Raw genomic sequence first — 23,834 nt, forward strand, 5'->3', positions numbered from 1 at the left:
GTTTTTCAAATTTTTGCCTGTTTTAAGACAAGACGATACTGTTGACGAGATATTGAATGAGGGAATCAAATGTGTTTCAAAAAGAAGTAAAAATTTGGGAGATCTGATAGCACCTAGTACGTTTTCCTCTAATCAGGGAAAACCGCAATGGATGAAATTTCAAGGTTTTTTCCGCTGCGGTAATTCTAGATGTACTGTTTGCCATTTGGCTGATAGGAGAAAAACCTTTTCTGACAGCGACAACAATAAAGAGTATAAAATCTGTAATTATATTAACTGCAACACTATTAATGTAGTTTATATGATTCAATGCAGAGAGTGTAATTTGAATTACATAGGTTGCACTACACGAAAGTTGAAGACCCGAATCAATGAACATATCCGTAACATCAAAAAGGATAATGTGAACAGTTCAGGTGCGGTTAAACACTTTTGTGATAAGCATAAGGGAAATTTAAATACTTTCTCATTTTTTGGAATTGAAAAGGTCATAAATAAAAAGAAAGGAACAATTAACCCGGATAAAGTGTTTAAAAGAGAAGCGTTCTGGATATTAAATTTAAATACAAGATTCCCGAAAGGAATGAATTATAAAACGGACCTTTTATACATTTATTAGTTGCAATAAATATTATTCATCAAGTAACACATATTGATTCCAACATGATTTTATCATGCTGGAAGTGTATGGTGTAGCGTTATTGATTACCATATATTATTGGTAGTAACATTCCATACTTAGAATTTGTGTTCTAATTTGATGCTGCTGTCAGAAGGGTCATTTTTCCTTTTGTTTATATAAATATTGCTATATTGATTCCATATTTTATTTCATTTAGTGGAGCACTTAATATATGAATATTCTATTCTTATATGCCATTCAATATGTTATGCATATATAAAATGATCAGGGCAAGTTCCTGCAGGAGGAACAAGCCCTGGTAATTGAAGTAACAGACTGCCATGGGTTAATTGCACATATGTTTTTAATTCACTTATTTTCACTAAACCTTTTTAAGGTTTGCATAATGTCTTTGTTAGTCAGAGGTAAACAAGGTTTCATAACCGAAACGCGTTCTCTGTATTATTCAAGCACCAAAAAGAAAATAAAAAGCAAGTTTTTCCACAAAAAGCTGTATTCCTGCAATTGGATTGTTTTGCCCTTAGACACAAGACCTCTTCTCTCTCCCCCCCCCTCCCTATCCTCCTCCTATCTACATTCCTGTCTTCCCCCCTCCTAATAAACAACAAACACGGAGCCCCACAACACAATAATTTAAATAATCGGCATAGACAGTTCATGTTTAACTGTTAGAAGTTTATTGTCATGTACATGGATAAATCATAAAAGAAAATGTTATTATCACCAAGCAAGATAAAGCACAGCATGTTATATATGTAATATTGAACTTGCAACTGATGAAAAATTTCTATTATGTACTATGCGAATTTTCCTTTAATAAAAAAAACAAAGTTAAAAAAAGAATGAATTGAATGCCATAAAGTTCCCACATTCTTAACATGGATTAGTGAAAAAAAAAAACGTAATGGGTGTAGGCGCAGCTGGCCAAAATATATACCATGCACATACCAATAGCCAACACAAGGTGTATCTCCAGCTATAGCTGAGGAGGGGGCGTTGCCATGAAATGTGTCTTTTTATGCTGGTTTAAAATAAAGAGGAGAAGCTGAGCTTACTTTCTGAGCTTACTAGGTCTTTTCCATGACCCACCATCTTAAATGAGAGAGAAGAATCATATATTCTGCATGTTCCCCTGCTTATATTTATCCAAATCACTCACTGATTCGGGTAGCGCAACCCCGGATTTTTTTCACCTTTCTACTTAGATTCTGAACATGTAAATGGCTTTGTCCCATGTGGATTCTCTGATGATGTCTAACCAGATCTGCTTTCAAGGTAAAATATTTCCCACATTCAGGACCTGAACCTGGCTCTGCACCTGCGTGAGCCCTCTAATGTCTAACTAAATAGATAAAATATTTCCAAGATTCTGAACATAAATATATGACTTCTCTTGTGTTTGAATTCTCTGATGTAGAACAAGCTTTGATTCCAGAGTAAAACATTTCCCACATTAACGACATGAAAATGTTTACAAGTGAATTCTCTGATGTGTAACAAGAACTGCTTTCCGGGAAAAACATTTCCCACATTCTGAACATGAAAATGGTTTCTCCCCTGTGTGAGTTCTCTGATGTGTAACAAAATGTGATTTCAAAGCAAAACATTTCCCACATTCTGAACATGAAAATGGTTTCTCCCCTGTGTGAGTTCTCTGATGTTTTACAAGATCTGCTTTCCGGGAGAAACATTTTCCACATTCTGAACATGAAAATGGCTTCTCCCCTGTGTGACTTCTCTGATGTATAACAAGACCTGATTTCTGGCTAAAACATTTTCCACATTCTGAACATGAAAATAGCTTCTCCCCAGTGTGAGTTCTCTGATGTGTAACAAGATTTTCTTTCCGGGAAAAACATTTCCCACATTCTGAACATGGAAAAAACTTCTCCCCTGTGTGAGTTCTCTGATGTTTTACAAGATCTGCTTTCCGGGAAAAACATTTTCCACATTCTGAACATGAAAATAGCTTCTCCCCAGTGTGAGTTCTCTGATGTGTAACAAGATCTGATTTCCAGGTAAAACATTTCCCACATTCTGAGCATGAAAATGGCTTCTCTACTGTGTGAGTTCTCTGATGTGTAACAAGACGTGATTTCACAGCAAAACATTTCCCACATTCTGAACATGAAAATAGCTTCTCCCCAGTGTGAGTTCTCTGATGTGTAACAAGATGTGATTTCCAGGTAAAACATTTCCCACATTCTGAGCATGAAAATGTTTTCTTCCCTGTGTGAGTCCTCTGATGTGTAAGAAGGTATGATTTCTGGCTAAAATATTTCCCACACTCAGAACATGAAAATGGCTTCTCTCCTGTGTGAGTTCTCTGATGTGTAACAAGACGTGATTTCACAGCAAAACATTTCCCACATTCTGAACATGAAAATGGCTTCTCTCCTGTGTGACTTCTCTGATGTGTAATAAGATTTGATTTCAAAGCAAAAAAGTTTCCACATTCTGAGCATGAAAATGGTTTTCCCCCTGTGTGACTTCTCTGATGTCTAACAAGACATGATTTCACAGTAAAACATTTCCCACATTCTGAACACGAAAATGGCTTCTCTCCTGTGTGAGTAATCTGATGTGCAAGAAGGTTCGATTTCTGCCTAAAACATTTCCCACATTCTGAACACGAAAATGGCTTCTCTCCTGTGTGAGTAATCTGATGTGCAAGAAGGTTCGATTTCTGCCTAAAACATTTCCCACATTCTGAACATGGAAATGGCTTCTCTCCTGTGTGAGTAATCTGATGTGCAAGAAGGTTCGATTTCTGCCTAAAACATTTCCCACATTCTGAACATGAAAATGGCTTCTCCCCAGTGTGAGTTCTCTGATGTGTAACAAGATCTGATTTCCAGGTAAAACATTTCCCACACTCAGAACATGAAAATGGTGTCTCTCCTGTGTGAGTTCTCTGATGTTTAACAAGATTTGATTGCCAGGTAAAACGTTTCCCACACTCAGAACATGAAAATGGCTTCTCTCCTGTGTGACTTCTCTGATGTCTAACAAGACATGATTTCATAGCAAAACATTTCCCACATTCTGAACATGAAAATGGCTTCTCTCCTGTGTGACTTCTCTGATGTCTAACAAGACATGATTTCATAGCAAAACATTTCCCACACTCAGAACATGAAAATGGTGTCTCTCCTGTGTGACTTCTCTGATGTGTAAAAAGATGTGATTTCTGGATAAAACATTTCCCACATTCTGAACATGAAAATGGCTTCTCCCCAGTGTGAGTTCGTTGATGTGTAACAAGAGCTGATTTCCAGGTAAAACATTTTCCACACTCAGAACATGAAAATAACTTGTCTCTTGTGTGAGTTATCTGATGTTTAACTAGATTTGATTGCCAGGTAAAACATTTCCCACATTCTGAGCATGAAAATGGTTTCTCTCCTGTGTGACTTCTCTGATGTGTAACAAGACGTGATTTCACAGCAAAACATTTCCCACACTCAGAACATGAAAATGGTGTCTCTCCTGTGTGACTTCTCTGATGTGTAACAAGACCTGATTGCCAGGTAAAACATTTCCCACACTCAGAACATGAAAATGTTTTCTTCTCTGTGTGAGTACTCTGATGTCTAACAAGTTGTGATTTCACAGGAAAACATTTTCCACATTCTGAGCATGAAAATGGTTTCTCTCCTGTGTGACTTCTCTCATGTGTAACAAGACGTGATTTCACAGCAAAACATTTCCCACACTCAGAACATGAAAATGGTATCTCTCCTGTGTGACTTCTCTGATGTGTAACAAGACGTGATTTCACAGCAAAACATTTCCCACACTCAGAACATGAAAATGGTGTATCTCCTGTGTGAATTCTCTGATGTGTAACAAGACGTGATTTCACAGGAAAACATTTTTCACATTCTGAGCATGAAAATGGCTTCGCCCCTGTGTGGCTTCTCTCATGTGGTGCAAGATCTGATTTATTTATAAAACATCTTCTACTTTCTGAATGTAAGAATGCCTTCTCCGCTGTGGGAGCTTTTTGATATTCAACATCCCTGCTGTGGCTTTTTTCTGGCTCAGTAGTCTGTGATGCATCAGAAAGCAGGACCTGTGTAGCAGGATCAGATGATAGATGTTTGCTGTGAAGGGCTGAGGGTTTATCTGGGATAATAGTGGGCTCTTCTAATGTATCCTGGGCAATATTGCAGTCTTCTGCGTTAAGATCTGAAGACATCCGATATTCCCCTGAGCTCCTGGTACCGGCATCTGCAAACAATAAAATGTATTTTTGTTATTTTTGAATAAAACAAAATATATATTTAATAATATTTACAAAGAAAACTTCTATACAAAATTTGAAGGCTTAAAGCAAATTTCAATAATTAACCCTTTCCCCCTCTGTAACTTACATGTAGATCGCAGTAAATAAGATTAGGTAGCAGCATCAATTGGTGCAAAAAATCCAAATGCGTTTATTTTCCCATAACCAATGTAGACACTACAGCGACGTTTTGACCTTTATCAAGCTCAAGACCAAACTGCTGGTCGAAACGGCGCTGTACTGGCTACATTGGTTATGGGAAAATAAACGCATTTGGATTTTTTTGCACCAATTAATGCGGCTACCTAATCTTATTTACTGCGATCTACATGTAAATTACAGAGGGGGAAAGGGTTAATTATTGAAATTTGCTTCAAGCCTATGGGGATATTTTAAAGTGCTGCTGGTGAGATATATTTTCGTTTTGTACATGTAGATCACAGAGGTGCAGGGTGAATATGAAGTGTTTTTGAGAGATGTGCCCGCCGCATACCCAGTGGGTGCTGGTTGTTTGGAGCAGATGACACCTGCCAGCTACAATCACAGGGGTTTGACAGCTAAGGTACCTTTACATGGGGCAATAATCGCCCAAGTTATTACTGATGTAAGAGTAATCTAGCAGTTGTTTCTGCACATTATCCCCCGGGGTTAATACAATTCTCTTGACTTTTGGATATTATCCTCCAAGGCTCTTATGGGTCACTTATAAAATTTCATAGAAAAGAGTAGAACAGGCTGGCTAGAAGCAGTTTGTGGGGGGGGGGGCATGTGAAGCAAACTAATAGAGATGAGCGAGCACCAAAATGCTCGGGTGCTCGTTACTCGGGACGAAATTTTCGCGATGCTCGAGGGTTCGTTTCGAGTAACGAACCCCATTGAAGTCAATGGGCGACCCGAGCATTTTTGTATATCGCCGATGCTCGCTAAGGTCTCCATTTGTGAAAATCTGGGCAATTCAAGAAAGTGATGGGAACGACACAGCAACGGATAGGGCAGGCGAGGGGCTACATGTTGGGCTGCATCTCAAGTTCCCAGGTCCCACTATTAAGCCACAATAGCGGCAAGAGTGCCCCCCCCTCCCAACAATTTTTACTTCTGAAAAGCCCTCATTAGCATGGCATACCTTAGCTAAGCACCACACTACCTCCAACAAAGCACAATCACTGCCTGCATGACACTCCGCTGCCACTTCTCCTGGGTTACATGCTGCCCAACCCCCCCCCCCCCCCGCACGACCCAGTGTCCACAGCACACACCAAAGTGTCCCTGCGCAGCCTTCAGCTGCCCTCATGCCACGCCACCCTCATGTCTATTTAGAAGTGTGTCTGCCAGAGGAACCGCAGGCACACACTGCAGAGGGTTGGCACGGCTAGGCAGCGACCCTCTTTAAAAGGGGCAGGACGATAGCCCACAATGCTGTACAGAAGCAGTGAGAAATATAATCCTGTGCCACCGCCATCAGGAGCTGCACATGTGGGCATAGCAATGGGGAACCTATGTGCCACACACTATTCATTCTGTCAAGGTGTCTGCATGCCCCAGTCAGACCGCGTTTTTTTATAAATAGTCACAGGCAGGTACAACTCCGCAATGGGAATTCCGTGTGCACCCACAGCATGGGTGGCTCCCTGGAACCCACCGGCTGTACATAAATGTATCCCATTGCAGTGCCTTGGACAGCAGAGCTAACGCCAGATTAAATGCAGGTGGGCTTCGGCCCACACTGCATGCCCCAACCTGACCGGGGTTTTTAATTCATAGACACAGGCAGGTACAACTCCCTATTGTGAAGTCCCTGTGGACCGACAGCATGGGTGGGTGCCAGGAAGCCACCGGTGGTACGTAAATAAATCCCATTGCAGTGCCCATCACAGCTGAGGTAATGTCATGTTTAATGCAGGTGGGCTTCGGCCCACACTGCATGCCCCAGTCAGACTGGGGTCCTTAAGAAGTGGACACATGCAGTTACAACTCCGTGTGGACCGATGTAACGTCAGCTTTAATGGGTCAGGGCCAGGGTCCTGTGGTATAGCATCAGTCTCGAACCCCTTTCCTCTTCGGGTATGAGAGTGGAAAGGTTCTCCTTATACCGTGGGTCGAGCAGTGTGTACACCCAGTAATCCGAAGTGGCCAGAATGCGTGTAACGTGAGGGTCACGAGAAAGGCATCGTAACATGAAGTCAGCCATGTCCTCCTCGTCCTCCTCGTCCTCCTCCTCCTCGCAAGTCCCACACGGACGCTGCCACCCTGCAACATCGGTTTCATCTGCCAGTGCACCGACTGCTGTGTGACGTGCCCACATGGTAGAACTCTACGCTCCACATGTTGGCCAGGCTCTATGAGCAGCGTAGAGCTATAGTGGAATACCAACTCCAACATGGGCGGCGCAGTGGGAGTCAGCCTCCTCAATTCTTTATAGAAGAGTGGGCCTGGTTGGCAGACATCTGCCAGGTCCTTGCAAACTTTGAGGAGTCTACCCAGATGGTGAGCGGCGATGCTGCAATCATTAGCGTCACCATTCCTCTGCTATGCCTTGAGAAGTTCCCTGCAAAGCATAAAGGCAGACGCTTTGCGCTCGGAAACAGAGCCGGGGGAAGACAGTATGTCGCTGGATAGTCAGAGCACCCTCCTGTCTATGATGATGGAGGAGGAGGAGGAGGAGGGTGGTTTAGTGGAGGAAGCATACACCGCCGCAGATACCACCACCGAGCTGGGGCCCGCAATTCTGGGGGTGGGTAGGACGTGAGCGGTCCCAGGCTCTGACTCGGTCCCAGCCTCCACTAAATTCACCCAATGTACCGTCAGGGAGATATAGTGGCCCTGCCCGCCTGTGCTTGTCCACGTGTCCGTTGTTAAGTGGACCTTGGCAGTAACTGCGTTGGTGAGGGTGCGTACAATGTTGCGGGAGACGTGGTCGTGCAGGGCTGGGACGGCACATCGGGAAAAGTAGTGGCGACTAGGAACTGAGTAGCGCAGGGCCGCCGCCGCCATCATACCTTTGAAAGCCTCCGTTTCCACAACCCTATACGGCAGCATCTCCAGGCTGATAAACTTGGCTATATGCACGTTTAACGCTTGAGCGTGCGGGTGCGTGGCGGCGTACTTGCGCTTGCGCTCCAACAATTGCGCTAGCAACAGCTGGACGGTGCGCTGAGAGACATTGGTGGATGGGGCCGAGGACAGCGGAGGTGAGGGTGTGGGTGCAGGCCGGGAGACGGTAGTGCCTGTGGCCTGAGAGGGGGGTTGGATCTCAGTGGCAGGTTGGGGCACAGGGGGAGAGGCAGCGGTGCAAACTGGAGGCGGTGAACGGCCTTCGTCCCACCTTGTGGGGTGCTTGGCCATCATATGTCTGCGCATGCTGGTGGTGGTGAGGCTGGTGGTGGTGGCTCCCCGGCTGATCTTGGCGCGACAAAGGTTGCACACCACTGTTCGTTGGTCGTCTGCACTCTCAGTGAAAAACTGCCAGACCTTTGAGCACCTCGGCCTCTGCAGGGTGGCATGGCGTGAGGGGGCGCTTTGGGAAACAGGTGGTGGATTATTCGGTCTGGCCCTGCCTCTACCCCTGGCCACCGCACTGCCTCTTCCAACCTGCCCTGCTGCTGCCCTTGCCTCCCCCTCTGAAGACCTGTCCTCAGTAGGCGTAGCAAACAAGGTGGGGTCAGTCACCTCATCGTCCTGCTGCTCTTCCTCCGAATCCTCTGTGCGCTCCTCCCTTGGACTTACTCCAATTACTACTACCTGAGTGATAGACAACTGTGTCTCATCGTCATCGTCCTCCTCACCCACTGAAAGCTCTTGAGACAGTTGCCGGAAGTCCCCAGCCTCATCCCCCGGACCCCGGGAACTTTCCAAAGGTTGGGCATCGGTCACGACAAACTCCTCCAGTGGGAGAGGATTCGGAACCATTGCTGCCCATTCTGGGCTGGGGCCCGAGAACAGTTCCTGGGAGTCTGCCTGCTCCTCAGAATGTGTCATTGTTATGGAGTGAGGAGGCTGTGATGAAGGAGGAGCAGCAGCCAGAGGATTCAGAGTTGCAGCAGTGGACGGCGCAGAACTCTGAGTGGTCGATAGATTGCTGGATGCACTTTCTGCCATCCACGACAGGACCTGCTCACAGTGCTCAGTTTCTAATAAAGGTCTACCGCGTGGACCCATTAATTGTGAGATGAATGTGGGGACGCCAGAAACGTGCCTCTCTCCTAATCCCGCAGCAGTCGGCTGCGATACATCTGGATCAGGAGCTCGGCCTGTGCCCACACCCTGACTTGGGCCTCCGCGTCCTCGCCCGCGTCCACGTCCTCTAGGCCTACCCTTACCCCTCAGCATGGTATATTACCAGTAGTGCAGAAACAGAACGCTGTAATTAAATGTGCCACTTATTCGCCTGTGGTTGGAGGCTGACTTCGCTTACGGAACGCACAGCAGAGCCAGGAAAGAATTTTGCACAAGCCTGCTGTAACACTTAGCTGGCTGCGTATGAATTAGGACAACTACCCCCAGCAGAGACGCAGTACACTGAGGATGGTCACAGGCAGCCCAAATAGATTTTTTTCCCCAAATTTTGTTGGAAAAGCCCACTGCTTATATAGACTGTATATGTCTTTCACTGTCCCTGGCTCACCACCACTACTGGCCCTGGACTATGCAAAATTACTGCAGGACGCAATGCTCTGCACGGCCGATATACAAAAAAAAAAAAAAAAAAGTGCAACACTGCAAATAGCAGCCTCAACAGTACTGCACACGGTCAGATGTGGCCCTAAGAAGGACCAGTGAAGCCTAAAATAGAAGTTCTTGAAGCCTAAAATAACTCCTAACACTCTCCCTATAGCAACTCCAGCAAGACAGCACTTTCCCTGAACTATGTCAGAATGCATCTGAGGCGAGCCGCGGGAGGGGCCGATTTATATACTCAGGTGACACCTGATCTCGCCAGCCACTCACTGCAGGGAGGTGGTAAAGGGCTTGAACGTCGCAGGGGGAAGTTGTAATGCCTTCCCTGTCTTTCTATTGGCCAGAAAAGCGCGCTAACGTCTCAGAGACGAAAGTAAAAAGTAACTCGAACATCGCGTGGTGCTCGCCTCTAGTAACGAGCATCTCGAACACACTAATACTCGAACGAGTATCAAGCTCGGACGAGTACGTTCGCCCATCTCTACAAACTAATATGTAGTCACAGAAGACCTTGTTTGCCTCTTGCAACAAAATGCTGGACTTGTGTGACTTTCAATAGTCGGACGATTATTATGACTGCTTATATTATTAAATTGCCCTAGGAATACTCCGGGTTATATAAACACAATTCTAATTGCCAAAGGCAAAAAATCCCCATAGGTGATATTCCCTGAAATATAATCTAAATACTTTATTATTCAAAAAGACAACATTGAATGATATTTAAAATAAAGGGGCAAATGGTGGCAGTAATGGGATGGGACCAGCAGTCATCAGTTAGTATCATGTGTGTAACTGTGCATATACACACCAAAACATAGGCCTGGATGGCCAACTGCCAAAAGCCTATGTGGAAATTTATAAATCAGCACCACCAAACCCCTATTATAATCTAATCTATATCCACAACATGTTTCGCCTTACAGCGCCCTCAGGGGGAGCAAAAAAGAGCTATAGTCTCCATGTGAGTGCCTTGCATCAGAAGTTGTGTCACTCATAATCATGAATTTTCCTTGATTCCAGATCCAGACTCAAAAAAAAGGGTCACATATTTTGTTTCCAGGACTGGGTTGTCCTCAAAAGACATCAAAAAAAGTTTTGAACCAACATTTGACAGTCCATATCAGATCCAGTTGAGAACTGCCAATTCAGTCAAACTGGAAGGAAAGGACACCTGGATACAAGCTAGTCATTGCAAAAAGCTCCAGAGCCGGAGGAATGCTTGGACGGCTGTCTCTACTGTTATGGACAATCCTCGGTATAGAGGGAATCTATGATGTGCTAAATGAAGAGTTGGGGCAATAAGTTGTAAAGCATCATGAGATTATTGTTAAGGCTTTCCATAAATCAGGGACACATAAATATTGGTGGAGACGTACACACAGTCCCACAGCTGCAGAAACTATGTCATATATAGCCATTACCCTCAATATGTCCGAATTGTAAGACCTGCCGACACCCCAAACATAGCGGTGAGCTCCAGCAAATTATCACAGGAGGAATATGTATCCTCAGGAGTTAGATGGTATGAGAACACTTGGCTGATCCTTAACCGATCGTTGTCAACCGAGAAAGGCAGAAATGCACATTCACTTCAGCCCTCAGAAAATGACCGCAGCAACATGTCTACCTAACGGGATTAATTGCCCCAGACCCCAAGCAGCGGTGCAGCAGCCCCACTCTCTGCACACCTGCCACATGTGTGTGGGCAACTTATCACACAACACCCAGTGTATAAGAGGAGGACCAGAAGTAAAAGCAATTACCCCTGTAATTACTGCAGGTCAGCGATCTGTCTTGCAGTCATTACAATACAAGACAGTAGATATTGTTTCGGCCCGGTGGTTAGCTGTTGTCCCCAACCATACTGTCCTAGCACTTCCTCCAAGTATCTACATTGTGTGCAGACATGAGGCCTATGAATGGCTTCCGTTTAACAAGACAGGGTTTTGTGAAGGCTAGGAGCATAAAACTTATATATATATATTTCATCCTGTCTCCTATGAACATCTTTGATACACGCTTGTACATTCATGTGTTGTTTGCACGGCAAGATTGCATTGTTACAGGAATTAGAAATAGAGAATAGTACTTAGCAAACGTGTATATATATCTTACATTGTTCTTTATCTTCTGTTACACTGCTCAAAGGTCAGTGTGCAATAGTGTCCAGTAAAGACAAGGCCTTAATGATTAACTGCTATCTATGTAAGACATGTGACTGACTAAAATGTACACATATTGACAATAGACTGCTCTCCTTTAAAATACTATATAAAGAAAGATGCTTTGTAATAAAGGTAGATTGCTTTAAGACACGGTCATGTCTGTGTCCATTGCTTTCTCACGGCGGCCGCCATAATCACCTCTGATTTGGAGCCTCACAGCATATTGACGGAACATTGGATTTCCCTAACAGTTATGTACCCTTGCTTGGCTTACAGCTGCCACCTTTGTACTTCCACACGATGGTCTGTCATATATGGGAATCCCTAAACACACCCTTTTAAGAGATCAGCAGAGATCAGCATATTTAAATCCTCGTCACGGTTTATCTCCTATAGCGATACCACATTTTCATCCACATTTAATTTGGGTTTCGGCTAAATGGATGAATACGCAGCTGAACAATCTGACAGAACACAGAGCTTAAAAATGTAACACAAAAACATTGCAGGTGATGAAAGAGCAGAAGATGTGACTGTTCTCTGCATTACTCCGTGGTTACTACTCACCTGGACGGGTGTCTGTAGGGATCTCCTCCTTCCACCGCTCATCACCCCTCACATTTACCTCTTCTTTTACCACTATGGCTGCAGCATCAATATTCTTCAGATCATTACCCTGAGGGAAAAGCTGGGAAACAAATACTGTAAAAGTCAGACAGATGTAGAGGAACGTGTTAGATGGGCGGAGAAGATGGGTAATTAGCATAATGACCAGTAATGACAGGACAGCAGTAGTTATATGAGGGAGCCAGCTGCAGGTCTAACTTACATTTCCATACATAGTAGGAAGGAACAGCGAGATGAACGACTGTTGGAAACCTTTCATGTATGGGAAACCCCAGAATTCTCCAGACGGCCTCAGAACTGCTGATGTATCAACCACTTCATATAATGTGATCTCATCACTATCATTTACAAGACCAAATGAAGCCCGGCCGCTGCCTTTATTACCATATTTACATGTATTGTATAGATCTTACAGAACTGCAATACTCTATGTTATATATGGGAACAAATGTAGGTGAAGGAACAGGATTATTAGGCCCCCCAGCGGTTATCCAGGGTTACACATGGATCTCACCGGTGAAACCACCGCCCTTCGGGGCTCTTCGCCGGCACTGGGGTATCTGTCGTCTCCTGTGTGTCTCTCAGGAGGGTCGAGGATACTTCTTGCTGCAGCGACCTTCTTTCATACAGGGTGCATTGGGGGTTAAATTACCGCGAGGCCCATGGATCATATCGGCCTTGATGATTTCATGAAGGGAAGGGTCTTCCTCAGGTTTTGGTTTCTCCGCACAGATAACATCATCTATTCTGTCGGCAGAAATGCGTTGCTCTAGCCCCAACAACATGTATGAGGAAGACCTCTCTCCTGCCATTCCACAGAATACATAAAACAGCGCACCCTCCAAACTAATGCCCCTTTGTTACCAACACCATTAATGCTTTACTTTTAAGTGAAATCCTCCAGCTATGATGTCATGATGATCGTGGAGAAGGCAGTAATATCTATGTCATTTTCTTCCATCCAGGATTACACGTAAATGTGATTAAAAAACAAAAAGTCAGTATGACCGTAATAACGGACATACGTCATGGCATCTTGAATTTTTCAAGGGACCTCCAGGGTCATCGGGTCCAACCCCCTGCTCAGTGCAGGATTCACAAAATCATTCCAGACAGATATTTGTCCAGCCTTTGTTTGAACACTTCCATTGAAGGAGAACTCACCACCTCCTGTGGTAACCTGTTTCACTCATTGATCACCCTCACTGTCAGAAAGATTTTTTCTAATATCTAATCTGTGTTTCCTCCCTTTCAGTTTCATCCCATTGCTTCTAGTCTTTCCTTGTGCAAATAAGAATAGGGCTAATCCCTCTGCAGTGTGACAGACTTTCAGATATTTGTAGACCGCTATTAAGTCTCCTCTCAGCCTTCTCTTCTGCAAGCTAAACATTTCCGGATCCTTTAACCGTTCCTCATAGGACATGATTTGCAGACCGCTTACCATCTTGGTGACTCTTCTCTAAATTTGCTCCAGTTTGTATATGTCTTTTTTAAAGTGCGGTGTCCAGTACTGGACACAGTATTCTAGATGAGGCCTGACTAAGGAAGAGTAGAGGGGGATAATGACCTCACGAGATCTAGACTCTATGCTTCTTTTAATACATCACAGAATTGTGTTTACCTTTTTGGCTGCTGCATCACATTGTTGACTCATGTTCAGTCTATGATCTATTAGTATACTCCAGTCTTTTTCACATGTGCTTGAGTATACTAATAGTTCATAGACTGAGCATGAGAAGGTTTGCTCACGTGCAGCTTGCATATACAGTGAATGTGAATGATTAAACAATCGCTGTTTACTCACAACAATGTGTAAATGAGCGAACGATGATTTTTATGCTTGCATTTAACAAATGAGAAGCAAACAAATTCTTGTGCGTCGTCCAGTTGTTGGTCATGTTTATACTGAACGATTATCATTCAAATTCGAACGATACATTGATTTTTTGAATGATAACACAGATCTGCAACTAAAAAACTGTTTGATGATTTTCAACTAATTTTCATGTATTTTGGTGTGCTGAAAAAAAAATGAAATAAATCCTAGACGTCAGGATTTACCACTAGATGCAAAATTCTCTTCAAATTAGCAAATTTTTGGTATTTTTTTATCTTAGGGGTTTTAACTAAATTTAAAGTCAAAATTATTATTAATTAATTCCCATCAACGCATTTAAGATACACAATGTCAAAAAAACATAACTTTCAAAGAAAAGAACTTCCAGAGTGAGCTAATGGAAACCAGCATCAACATGTTGCAAGGTGACCGCGAGGGCTCTGAAATGCACGGGCTTGATTCAATTTTTTTTCTTGGTTCTCGCCCGTGGTACTATTGTATCTTGACGCCACCGGAAGTATGGGTGGAGATAGTATACAGGGTGCTTGACAGGCGGTGATGCCCCCAGGAGATGATTGGCTGCCATGAGCAAGGTCCTAGCATGCCGCAGCAATCACTCTCCCCGGAGCAGCCGTCCCCCTTCCTTCTCCCCGTGGTGAACCACTAAGAGACACCTGCGCTGACAGTGTGGTACTGCAGCCTCTCTAGGAATCCCCCTGCTGTAAGGCTATGCCCTCCTATCTCCCCTGGCGAAGCCCTTGTACTGTGACTTACGAAGCTGCAGACCATCTCCCCTGGCCATCTGCTCCCTCACAGCACACTCCGCAGACATGTCTGTGCCTCTCTGCCACCTCTCAGCTCTGACCCAGACGCCAGCTCTCTGATGCTGTGGCCGCGGACAGCTTGCTCTCTCGCTCAGTCTCTGCTGGCACTGCCAGTGACGCTGACTCTCTGCTGCTGTGGCCGCTGACAACTAAAAAGAGAAGGTGTAACTCCCACAATCTCTTTGTGTTAGCTCATCATTCCTAAATCATGTTTCCCCAAGTTAACGGGGAACAAGTGCAAACGGTGTGTTGAGGACCTCCGAAATTGGTTCAAGGGTAAGAAAAAAAAGCTTTCTGTTATGGGATTCCTGTGGTATGGCGAGAGCAAAAGAACCATAGTGACGACTGTTACTTTTGTTCATGTGATGTGAAAGGGTATAATTCCAAAGCATTCCATTTAATACCCCAATCTTCACTCAGCAATTTATCCCATCTCCCATTGCACAGATATACCAGTACCCAAGCCTCCTGCTACCTTGGAAGAGATATCTAGCTCTGATGAAGGTGGAGTCATACCTGAACCAGATGATGAATCAAGTTCTGACTTTGAAGAGGATACAAGACCAGAAGGAGATGAATGATTTGGTAAGAGACTTGAATCTTCCCAAAGATGCTGCTGAGTTACTCAGTTCAAGGCTCAAAAGCAGGAATTTATTATTGCCAGGAGTGTCTTTTTCATGGTTCAGACATCGTGAAAAGGAGTTGGTTCCTTACTTTGCCCAAGAAGACAAGTTGGTCAATTCCATCGATGTCGAAGGTTTGATGGGTCAATTCAAAATCCAATATGATTTAACGTAATGGTGTATTTTCATAGATTCTTCAAAGACAGGAATTAGGTCCTACCTGTTAATTCCTTTTCTTGAAGTCATCCTGACAGCATACACATGGAGGTTGCCTGCTGGACACCTGTTGGGACAGGAAGCGGAAACTACAAAAGGCAACTCCCACCACCGGCTCACCAGTGTGTACCAAATAACTACAGTGACCCGGCTTTGCTTAACCAATCATTTCTAATATGGAAATCATAGTACAATACGTTACTTCATGTAAAATATAACCGAAGGGGAGGGAAAAGCCCCTATGCTGTCAGGATGACTTCAAGAAAAGGAATTAACAGGTAGGACCTAATTCCTGTCTTCCCCTCGTCATCCTGACAGCATACACATGGAGGAATACCAACGACCAAGGGCTTTAGGGAGGGACCACTGCCTGTAGCACCTTCCGCCCAAAGGCCATATCCCGGTTGGCCCCCAAATCCAGGCGATAGTGTTTAACGAAAGTATGTGTGCTCGACCCGTGGCGGCTCTGCAGATCTGGTCGGTTGTCGCCTGGGCTCTCTCTGCCCAGGAACAGGCGACCGCCCTAGTGGAATGGGCTATAACGTCGCCCGGGAGTGGGATCCCCTGGGATCTGTACGCCTCTTCTATGGCCCTCCTGACCTAATGCGCTAAGGAGTCCTTAGTAGCAGCCCCTCCTCTGCGTGGACCCTGAAATTGAATGAAGAGGTTGTTAGACTTCCTGAAGGAATGTGTGACCTCCAAATACTTCAGGACTGCTCGTCTAACATCTAAATTATGGAACCTCTGTTCCGTGGTATTACGGGGTTCCTGGCAGAAGGAGGGAAGTACTATACGCTGTTCTCTGTGAAAGTCTGTGAGAACTTTTGGTTGAAAGAAGGGGTCAGGCCTGAACTCTATTTTATCTGGGCAGGTGGTCATGTATGGGGTCCTAATCGAGAAGGATTGGATCTCCCCGATCCGTCTGGCGGATGTGATGGCCACTAAAAAGGCAACTTTGTGGGGGAGGATCTTTACTGATAGATCTTCCAGGGGCTCAAAGGGGTGTGCGCAGAGGGCCTGCAAAACAAGGTTCAGGTCCAATGGGGGCATGGTTTCTCCTATAAAGGGATGGAGTCTGAATGCCCCTTTCAGATATTTCTTAATTAGCCTATGGCCGCCTAAGGGGAAGTCGAAGAAGGCCCCAAGGGCGGCCACCTGGACCTTAAGGGTACCAGGTCTTAGCCCCATGTCCAAACCATCCTGTAGGAACTCCAATATTTTGTTAATGTCGGGCTGTTGGAGGTCATGTATACTATGCGCCAACCACCTAGAGAAGGTATCCCACACCCTGGAGTATATTTTTCAGGTGGATTTTTTGAGGCTCTCACATAACGTAGTGGTCACCCCCTCTGATAGGCCCCGGCTCAGGTATTTTACCCGCTCAACTTCCAGGCCGCCAGTCTGAACTGTCGGACCTTTGGGCCTATCAGGGGACCCTGCTGAAGGAGGTCGTCTCTCTGCGGCAGATGTAGAGGCGATCCTGTGTCGAGAGAGCGGCCAGGATCGGGAACCAGGGTCTCTTGGGCCAGAATGGGGCCACCAGGATAACGGAGCCTGGGGACTCCTGAATTTTCCTTAGGACCCGAGGAATCAGGGGGATAGGCGGGAAGGCGTATGCAAGGTCCCAATCCCAGGCCTGGGATAGTGCATCTATTCCCAGGGAGCCCCCGTCTGCTCCCGTGGAGAAAAACCGGGGACACTTGGTGTTCTCCCGAGAGGTGAACAAGTCCAGCTTGGGTGTCCCCCATCTCTCTAAATTTAGCTGGAACGCGTGTGGATATAGAGTCCACTCCCCGGGGTCTATCTTCCTGCGGCTGAGATGGTCCGCCATGGAGTTCTCTGGGCCCCTTACGTGGTACGCTGTGACGGAAGGCGTCCGCTGCTCTATCTACCCGAGAACTTTCGCCGCCAGGTCTTGGAGTCGGGGGTTCCGCATGGATCCCTGGTGGCGGATGAGGGACACAGTTGTTATGTTATCCGAAAAGATCTTAATGTGTCTACCCCTGATCTCTGTCTCGAGGCCCCGAATGGCCTTCCAGACAGCGCAAAGTTCTTTGTAGTTGGAGGATTGAGCAGCTTCCTCCCGGTTCCAGCCCCCTTGGACGTAATGACGGCCTAAGTGGGCCCCCCAACCAGTTGCACTTGCGTCAGTAAAGATGGATACTGGGGATGCGGGGTACCAAGCCGTGGCTCTGGCAAGGTTAGAGATAGACATCCACCATTCCAAGGAGGATTTTATCTTGTAGGTAAGGACGACTTTCCGATCCAGGGAGGCAGGGGATTTATCCCAGTTGTTTAGGATAAAGTCTTGGAGGGTTCTACAATGTAACTGGGCCCAAGGGACTACCCGATGCAAGAGGTCATGAGGCCGAGGACCCTCATGCCTCTCCTAAGGGAGACTTTAGTGGTTAGAGAAAGTGCCCGACACTCATCCTGGATCGTTTTTTTGTTGTTTTTTTTTTTTTTTTTGCCTTCTTGGGGAAGGGATGAGCACTGATTGTGTGAGTCCAGAATCACTCCCAGAAATTTTTATTTTTTATTTTTTTATTTTTTTTTCTTTCTGCTCAGGCAGAAGACTGGATTTAGAGGAGTTGATGATCCAGCCTAATGACTCGAACAGACGGAGTGTGAGGTTGACCTGGAACTGGAGTTCTGAAGCCGATCCTGTTATGATCAGGAAATCGTCGAGGTATGGGACAATCAACACCTTGTCAGTGCCGCCACCATCTCTAACACCAGTTTGGAGAACACCCGGGGTGCGGAGGAAATCCCGAACGGCAGGCACGTAAATTGAAAGTGAGAGACAGAGCCATCTATCACCAGGGCAAACCGCAGAAACCGCTGGGAATCTATGTGTATACGGACATGGTAATATGTGTCCTTTAAGTCCACGGTGGCCATGACACTATCCGGCGCAATTAAGGGGATTGCTGACCGCACCGATTCCATTTTAAATCTTTGATACGTGATAGATTTATTCAGGAATTTCAGATTAATCATAGTTCTATAGGATCCATTGTTTTTCTTTTTTTTTTTTTTGATTAGGAACAAGGGGGAGTAGCACCCCTTGAATAGTCCGTCTGCGGGAACCCGAGTGATGGCCCCTAGGGACAACAGCTCTTGCACCCCCAACTGGAGGGCCTGAGCAGACGCAGGTGACTGGCAGGGGGTGACTATGAACCTCCGGGGAGGAAATTTCAATTTTGTAGCCATCCGAGACTAGGCGTAAGGCCCAGGGATTGGAGGTTGCCTCGTTCCATCTAAGGGCGAACCCTTTCAGTCTACCCCCTACCTGTAGGATCCGGGAAGGCAGATTCTCACCATTTCCTCCTTTGGGATAGGACCAGCGTCCGGTTTTCCCTTTCCCCTTGTATGCTCTAGAGGGAACAAAAGGAGAAGGGTAGGAGGAGGAAGCCGCTTAAACGATTTCTCCGATGGTAGTCCCTGGCTCTTATCCGATGCCTTCTCTAGGAGAGTATCCAAGGAAGGCCCGCAGATTCTGTGTCCTTGGGAGGGCAGGGAACAGAGTCTATTCTTGGAGGCGTTATTTCCTGTCCAGGCCTTAACCCAGACAGCCCTCCTGCTGTGTTCGAGAGGGATGCTGAACGGGCCCTGAACCTCACTGACTCCAGAGAGGCGTCTGCCAGGAAGCCGGTTGCCCCTGGAGGAGGGGAAGGCAGCTGGAGATGTCCTCCCTAGAGCCCCTCTGAGAAATCAGCGTCTGGAGTTGGTCTAACCAGACTGACATAGATCTCGCCACAGATGTGGCCGTGATGTTGGCTTTGACGGTCAGGGCCGCGGTCTCCCAGGCCTTTTCCATCGCAGAATCCACTCTGGTATCTAGTGGATCCCGCAGTTGGGAAATGTCCTCAAAGGCGAGGGCTGCTTTTTGAGACCCTGGCGACCGCCAGATCCACCTTAGGGACGGTTTCTAGGAACTCGATATCTTCTGGTGTGAAGACCATCCGATCCTTGAATTCCTTGGACAGGAAGAATTTCTGATCTGCCTGTTTCCACTCTGTCAGGATCAGCTGTTTTAAAGTGTCATTAACTGGAAATGACGGTTTTGGCTGTGGTAGGAGTCCCCGGAACAGGCAATCCTGAAAGGATGGCTGCTGCGGCCCTCTTTCTCCACCTGCATGGTGCGCCGGACTGCAGTTAACAGCTGACCCAAGTCCGCCGATGAAAAGAAATACTTCCTTGTATCCCTCATGGGCGGCATGGATTCTGAAGGAGAATCTTCTAGGACCTCCTCAGAGTCTGACTCTTCCATTCGTGCCCGCCTTACCCTTTACATGGGGGGCGGCAGAGAAAGAGAGGAGAGCGAGGCTTCAATCTCCTCGCGGATCATGGATCGGATGTCCGACATGCCCGAGGAGCCCTCTTTGCGGATCACCTTCTCTGTAGGGTCCGCGCATAGTGGCTTGGTGTGGCCCTCTTCTAGCCGCCGCAAGCCAACTGGACATTTGCGCACTCGCTTTTTGGCCTCTCAAACCTTTTGTGCATCTCTGTTCTAAGAGACGGAGACAGCAAAAAGGACTTCCAGCACCAGATCCTGATGTCTCAATCCTCCCTCCCCGGTACTCCCAAAGCAGTCTACTCACCAGCAGGCTGCTTTCAGTGTCCTCTCTGGCTGACATCTTCAGTAAGGTGCAGCCAGGAGAGATGCAGAGGAATCCAGTCCTTTTAAATTTTCAAATTTGGCGCCGACACGCCCCCTTTAAGTGAGGCCCCCCGTGATTCGGCCGCGCTGACGTCACGCCGCCGCGCCGGACCCGGGGCATACACCCACGTGGGGACGCCGCCGGACCCGCCGCCTAGGAGACACACATGGCGCTATATGGAACGCTTCACGAATTTGCATGTCAACCTTGCGCAGGGGCCATGCTAATCTTCTCTGTATCGTTCCAATTTTAGTATATGTGCTGCCGAAGCGAGCACTTTACGAGTAAAGCTAGCACTTGAGGGGACTTGATTTGAACCAGGGACCTACCCCCCTGGCCCGCCCCGAGCGCTGCTGGCATACCTCTCTAGACGTGGATCCCTGGAGACACCGGCGTCGAGCCTGCAGGTGCCGGGGCTGCTTCCTACCGGTACGACAACCCCACTGGGCAGCGTACCGGGGGAGGATTTTCCCACTGGGGGAACATTGCTGGGTAGATCCTGCGGGTGAGGGTCCCCTCGTAGGGTCTCACCCGCGCAAGCCCTGCCAGCCCGAACAGAGAGTCGTCCCCCCACGGGCGGACCGGCTGCATGGGAGTCTTCTTTCTTCATTCACCTCCAGGATACACCTGGAGGCCGGCTTGGACTGTCCTGTAGGGACAGGAAGACACTGGTGAGCCGGTGGTGGGAGTTGCCTTTTGTAGCTTCCACTTCCTGTCCCAACAGGTGTCCAGCAGGCAACCTCCATGTGTATGCTGTCAGGATGACGAGGGGAAAAGAAGTCTCAAAGCAGTTTTACTCCACAACAGCAGTTTTTATGCTTCCATCCATGTAGGTCATTCCATCCACTTGAAGGAAACCTACGAGAACTTGGAATTGGTTCTTCGTAAACTTAAATATGAAGACCATGGTTGGCAAGTGTGTGGGAATTTAAAGGTCTTGTGCATGCTGCTCGGGCAACAAGCTGGATATACCAAATAGCCTTGTTTTATGTGTCTATGGGACAGTCAAGACTGACACACTCACTGGACCAAGAAGAGTTGGCAGCTCACAGGTCGGTCAAAAAAAATGTCCTCCAAGAAACTTTGGTACCTCCACATAAAGTTCTTCTACCACCTCTCCATATAAAATTAGGATTGATGAAGCAATTCATGAAATCACTTCCAAGAGATGGAGAATGCTTCAAATATTTGGTCACCAAGTTTCCAGGCCTTTTGGAGGCAAAATTGATGGAAGAAGTGTTCATCAGACCAGACATTAGAAGGCTTATAGCTGATCAAGAGTGTGTCAATACCATGATGGATTCTCAGAAAGGAGGGTGGATTGCATTTAAAGAGGTCGTAGAGAAATGTTTAGGCAATAAGAAAGATCCCGACTACAAACATCTCATCGGACGAATGCTGAAAGCATCTCAAGCTTTAGGTTGCCTGATGAGTTTGAAAGTGCATTTCCTCCAATCCCACCTTCACTACTTTCCTGAAAATTTGGAAGCTGTGAGTGAAGAACAAGGTGAACGATTCCACCAGGACATTAAAAAGATGGAAAGAAGATAGCAGGGAAAATGGAGCATTCCAATGATGGCAGACTACGGTTGGATGCTTCAGAGAGACATTCCAGATGCTACTCACAAGCGTAAATGTACCAAGAGGAGCCTCGCGGGGAAGAAGAAACGATTTTAGTGTGTTTTAGTGGCTCATTTCAGTTCAAAAATGATTTTCATGTAAAATTTGTAACTAAAAATTAATTTTATAAATCTATTTTCATTTATTTTGAGGTATTGCCTTATTTAATATAGATGACTGAATTGTCAGGAAACATGATGTCTTATGACAAAACGGAGGTCATTTTCAGATTCAGTGTACCGAAAAATATACAGATTACGTGGAATAACTAAAACAGCTCTTAAAAAAATTCTTTTTTTGCAGACCTGTGTAATCGTTCCCTGTAAATCCCCTCTAGTCCTATTTGGTATTGTTATACTTGTTTTACACGGGATGAGAACTGCACAATTCTTGTTTGCACGACGAGCGAACGAGCCGCTAACGCCATCACCAGCACATCCGCACTCAGGCAGCTTATTTCTAGGTGAGAATCATGCAGTTCACGTCCGCTAATCGTTCATTGTTTCCCATTCCTATGTCACACAGTGAACGATCAGGGGTTAAACTGCAGGATAACCGCACAAGCCGCCGCTGATCCTTTAGCCGGCTGAAACTGAGCAACAAAGGAGAAGCGCATGATTCTTGTTCGCCATTCAGTCGTTTTCTGCATTTAAACTGAACATTCGTCTCAAAGGGTTTGGGACAATTTGGTATTGAATGCAGAACCTTCAGAGCCTTCTACAGATTATAGGGAGTTTCTCCACGTACCGGATAATCCTGTGGATGGAGAGGACTGGGGCAGCTCTCTGGTGATGTCCTCTTACCGGATCTATCTGTAAGACACACATACAGTGACTGGACTCCATCTTCAAGTACTTAAGGTCATGTGTACTTCTATATGTCTATTACCTTGTGATGTGAGGGGCTGCTGATCCCCCATCATGACCTCCTTGTACAGATCCTTGTGTCCTTCTAAATACTCCCACTCCTCCATGGAGAAATAGACAGAGATGTCCTGAGACCTTATAGGAACCTGATAACACAATATACAGTCATCCTCCACAGCCCTCCTGTTACTGTATAATGTCCCCCATTCCCCGCAGTGTCACCTCTCCTGCCAGCAGCTCAGTCATCTTGTGGACATGTTCCAGGATCTTCTGCCCATTGAAGTCCTCATGTATCGGGTAGTGAGTTGAAGGCCCCGTTATTGGGCTCAGGGTTCTTCCATGACCTTCAGACACAAAGTTCTGCCAGCGCTCACTAGAAGTCTTCTTCACTGCTGTGTAATCCTGATGAGAGACAGAGTAATAAATGGTGTTACATACATCTACAGAGTCCCTCACCTTCTCAGTCATGTCCATCTGTTATCACATAGAAGAACCAGCTTTTGCCCTTGACCTCTTCCTCGTGAACTTCGTATCACACTTTCTAGATGCTACAAATCGTAACTATCTTCATAATTATTATGTTGCTAACCCGTCGCTAATTAACTTATGTTATAAACCTCTTTCTTTATCATATATCTTTTGTGTTTATTATATAAACCATTCTAATAATCCCTGTATTATAATCCTATTAGTGAAGGACCTCTTTGTAAACTACATTCGCAGTATTACCTTCAGGTACAAGGACCGCCAGACTGCTAGCGGAACTCACTCTGGAACAGCCACA

The 23,834-nt window shown here is 46.0% G+C and overlaps 1 protein-coding gene and 1 non-coding gene across 2 annotated transcripts in view; both read right to left on the reverse strand.

Annotated features, from left to right (window-relative positions):
- Window positions 1–1,975: 1,975 nt before the first annotated feature.
- LOC136620469 (zinc finger protein 585A-like) overlaps window positions 1,976–23,834 on the reverse strand; it is a 75,359-nt gene continuing 53,500 nt past the window's right edge. Inside the window, exons 6-10 of the mRNA XM_066595254.1 lie at window positions 23,273–23,452; window positions 23,073–23,196; window positions 22,932–22,996; window positions 12,341–12,461; window positions 1,976–4,876 (exon numbers count right to left, since the gene is read on the reverse strand). Coding sequence (XP_066451351.1) covers window positions 2,115–4,876; window positions 12,341–12,461; window positions 22,932–22,996; window positions 23,073–23,196; window positions 23,273–23,452 — 3,252 coding nt within the window. The 3' untranslated portion in view covers window positions 1,976–2,114. The remainder of the gene's footprint in view (window positions 4,877–12,340; window positions 12,462–22,931; window positions 22,997–23,072; window positions 23,197–23,272; window positions 23,453–23,834) is intronic.
- LOC136622647 (U6 spliceosomal RNA) lies at window positions 20,735–20,841 on the reverse strand. The gene has a single exon (XR_010791840.1). It is a non-coding gene; the product is annotated as a U6 spliceosomal RNA (small nuclear RNA).

Source organism: Eleutherodactylus coqui, chromosome 3, assembly GCF_035609145.1.
Source record: "Eleutherodactylus coqui strain aEleCoq1 chromosome 3, aEleCoq1.hap1, whole genome shotgun sequence".
Lineage (NCBI taxonomy): Eukaryota > Metazoa > Chordata > Amphibia > Anura > Eleutherodactylidae > Eleutherodactylus > Eleutherodactylus coqui.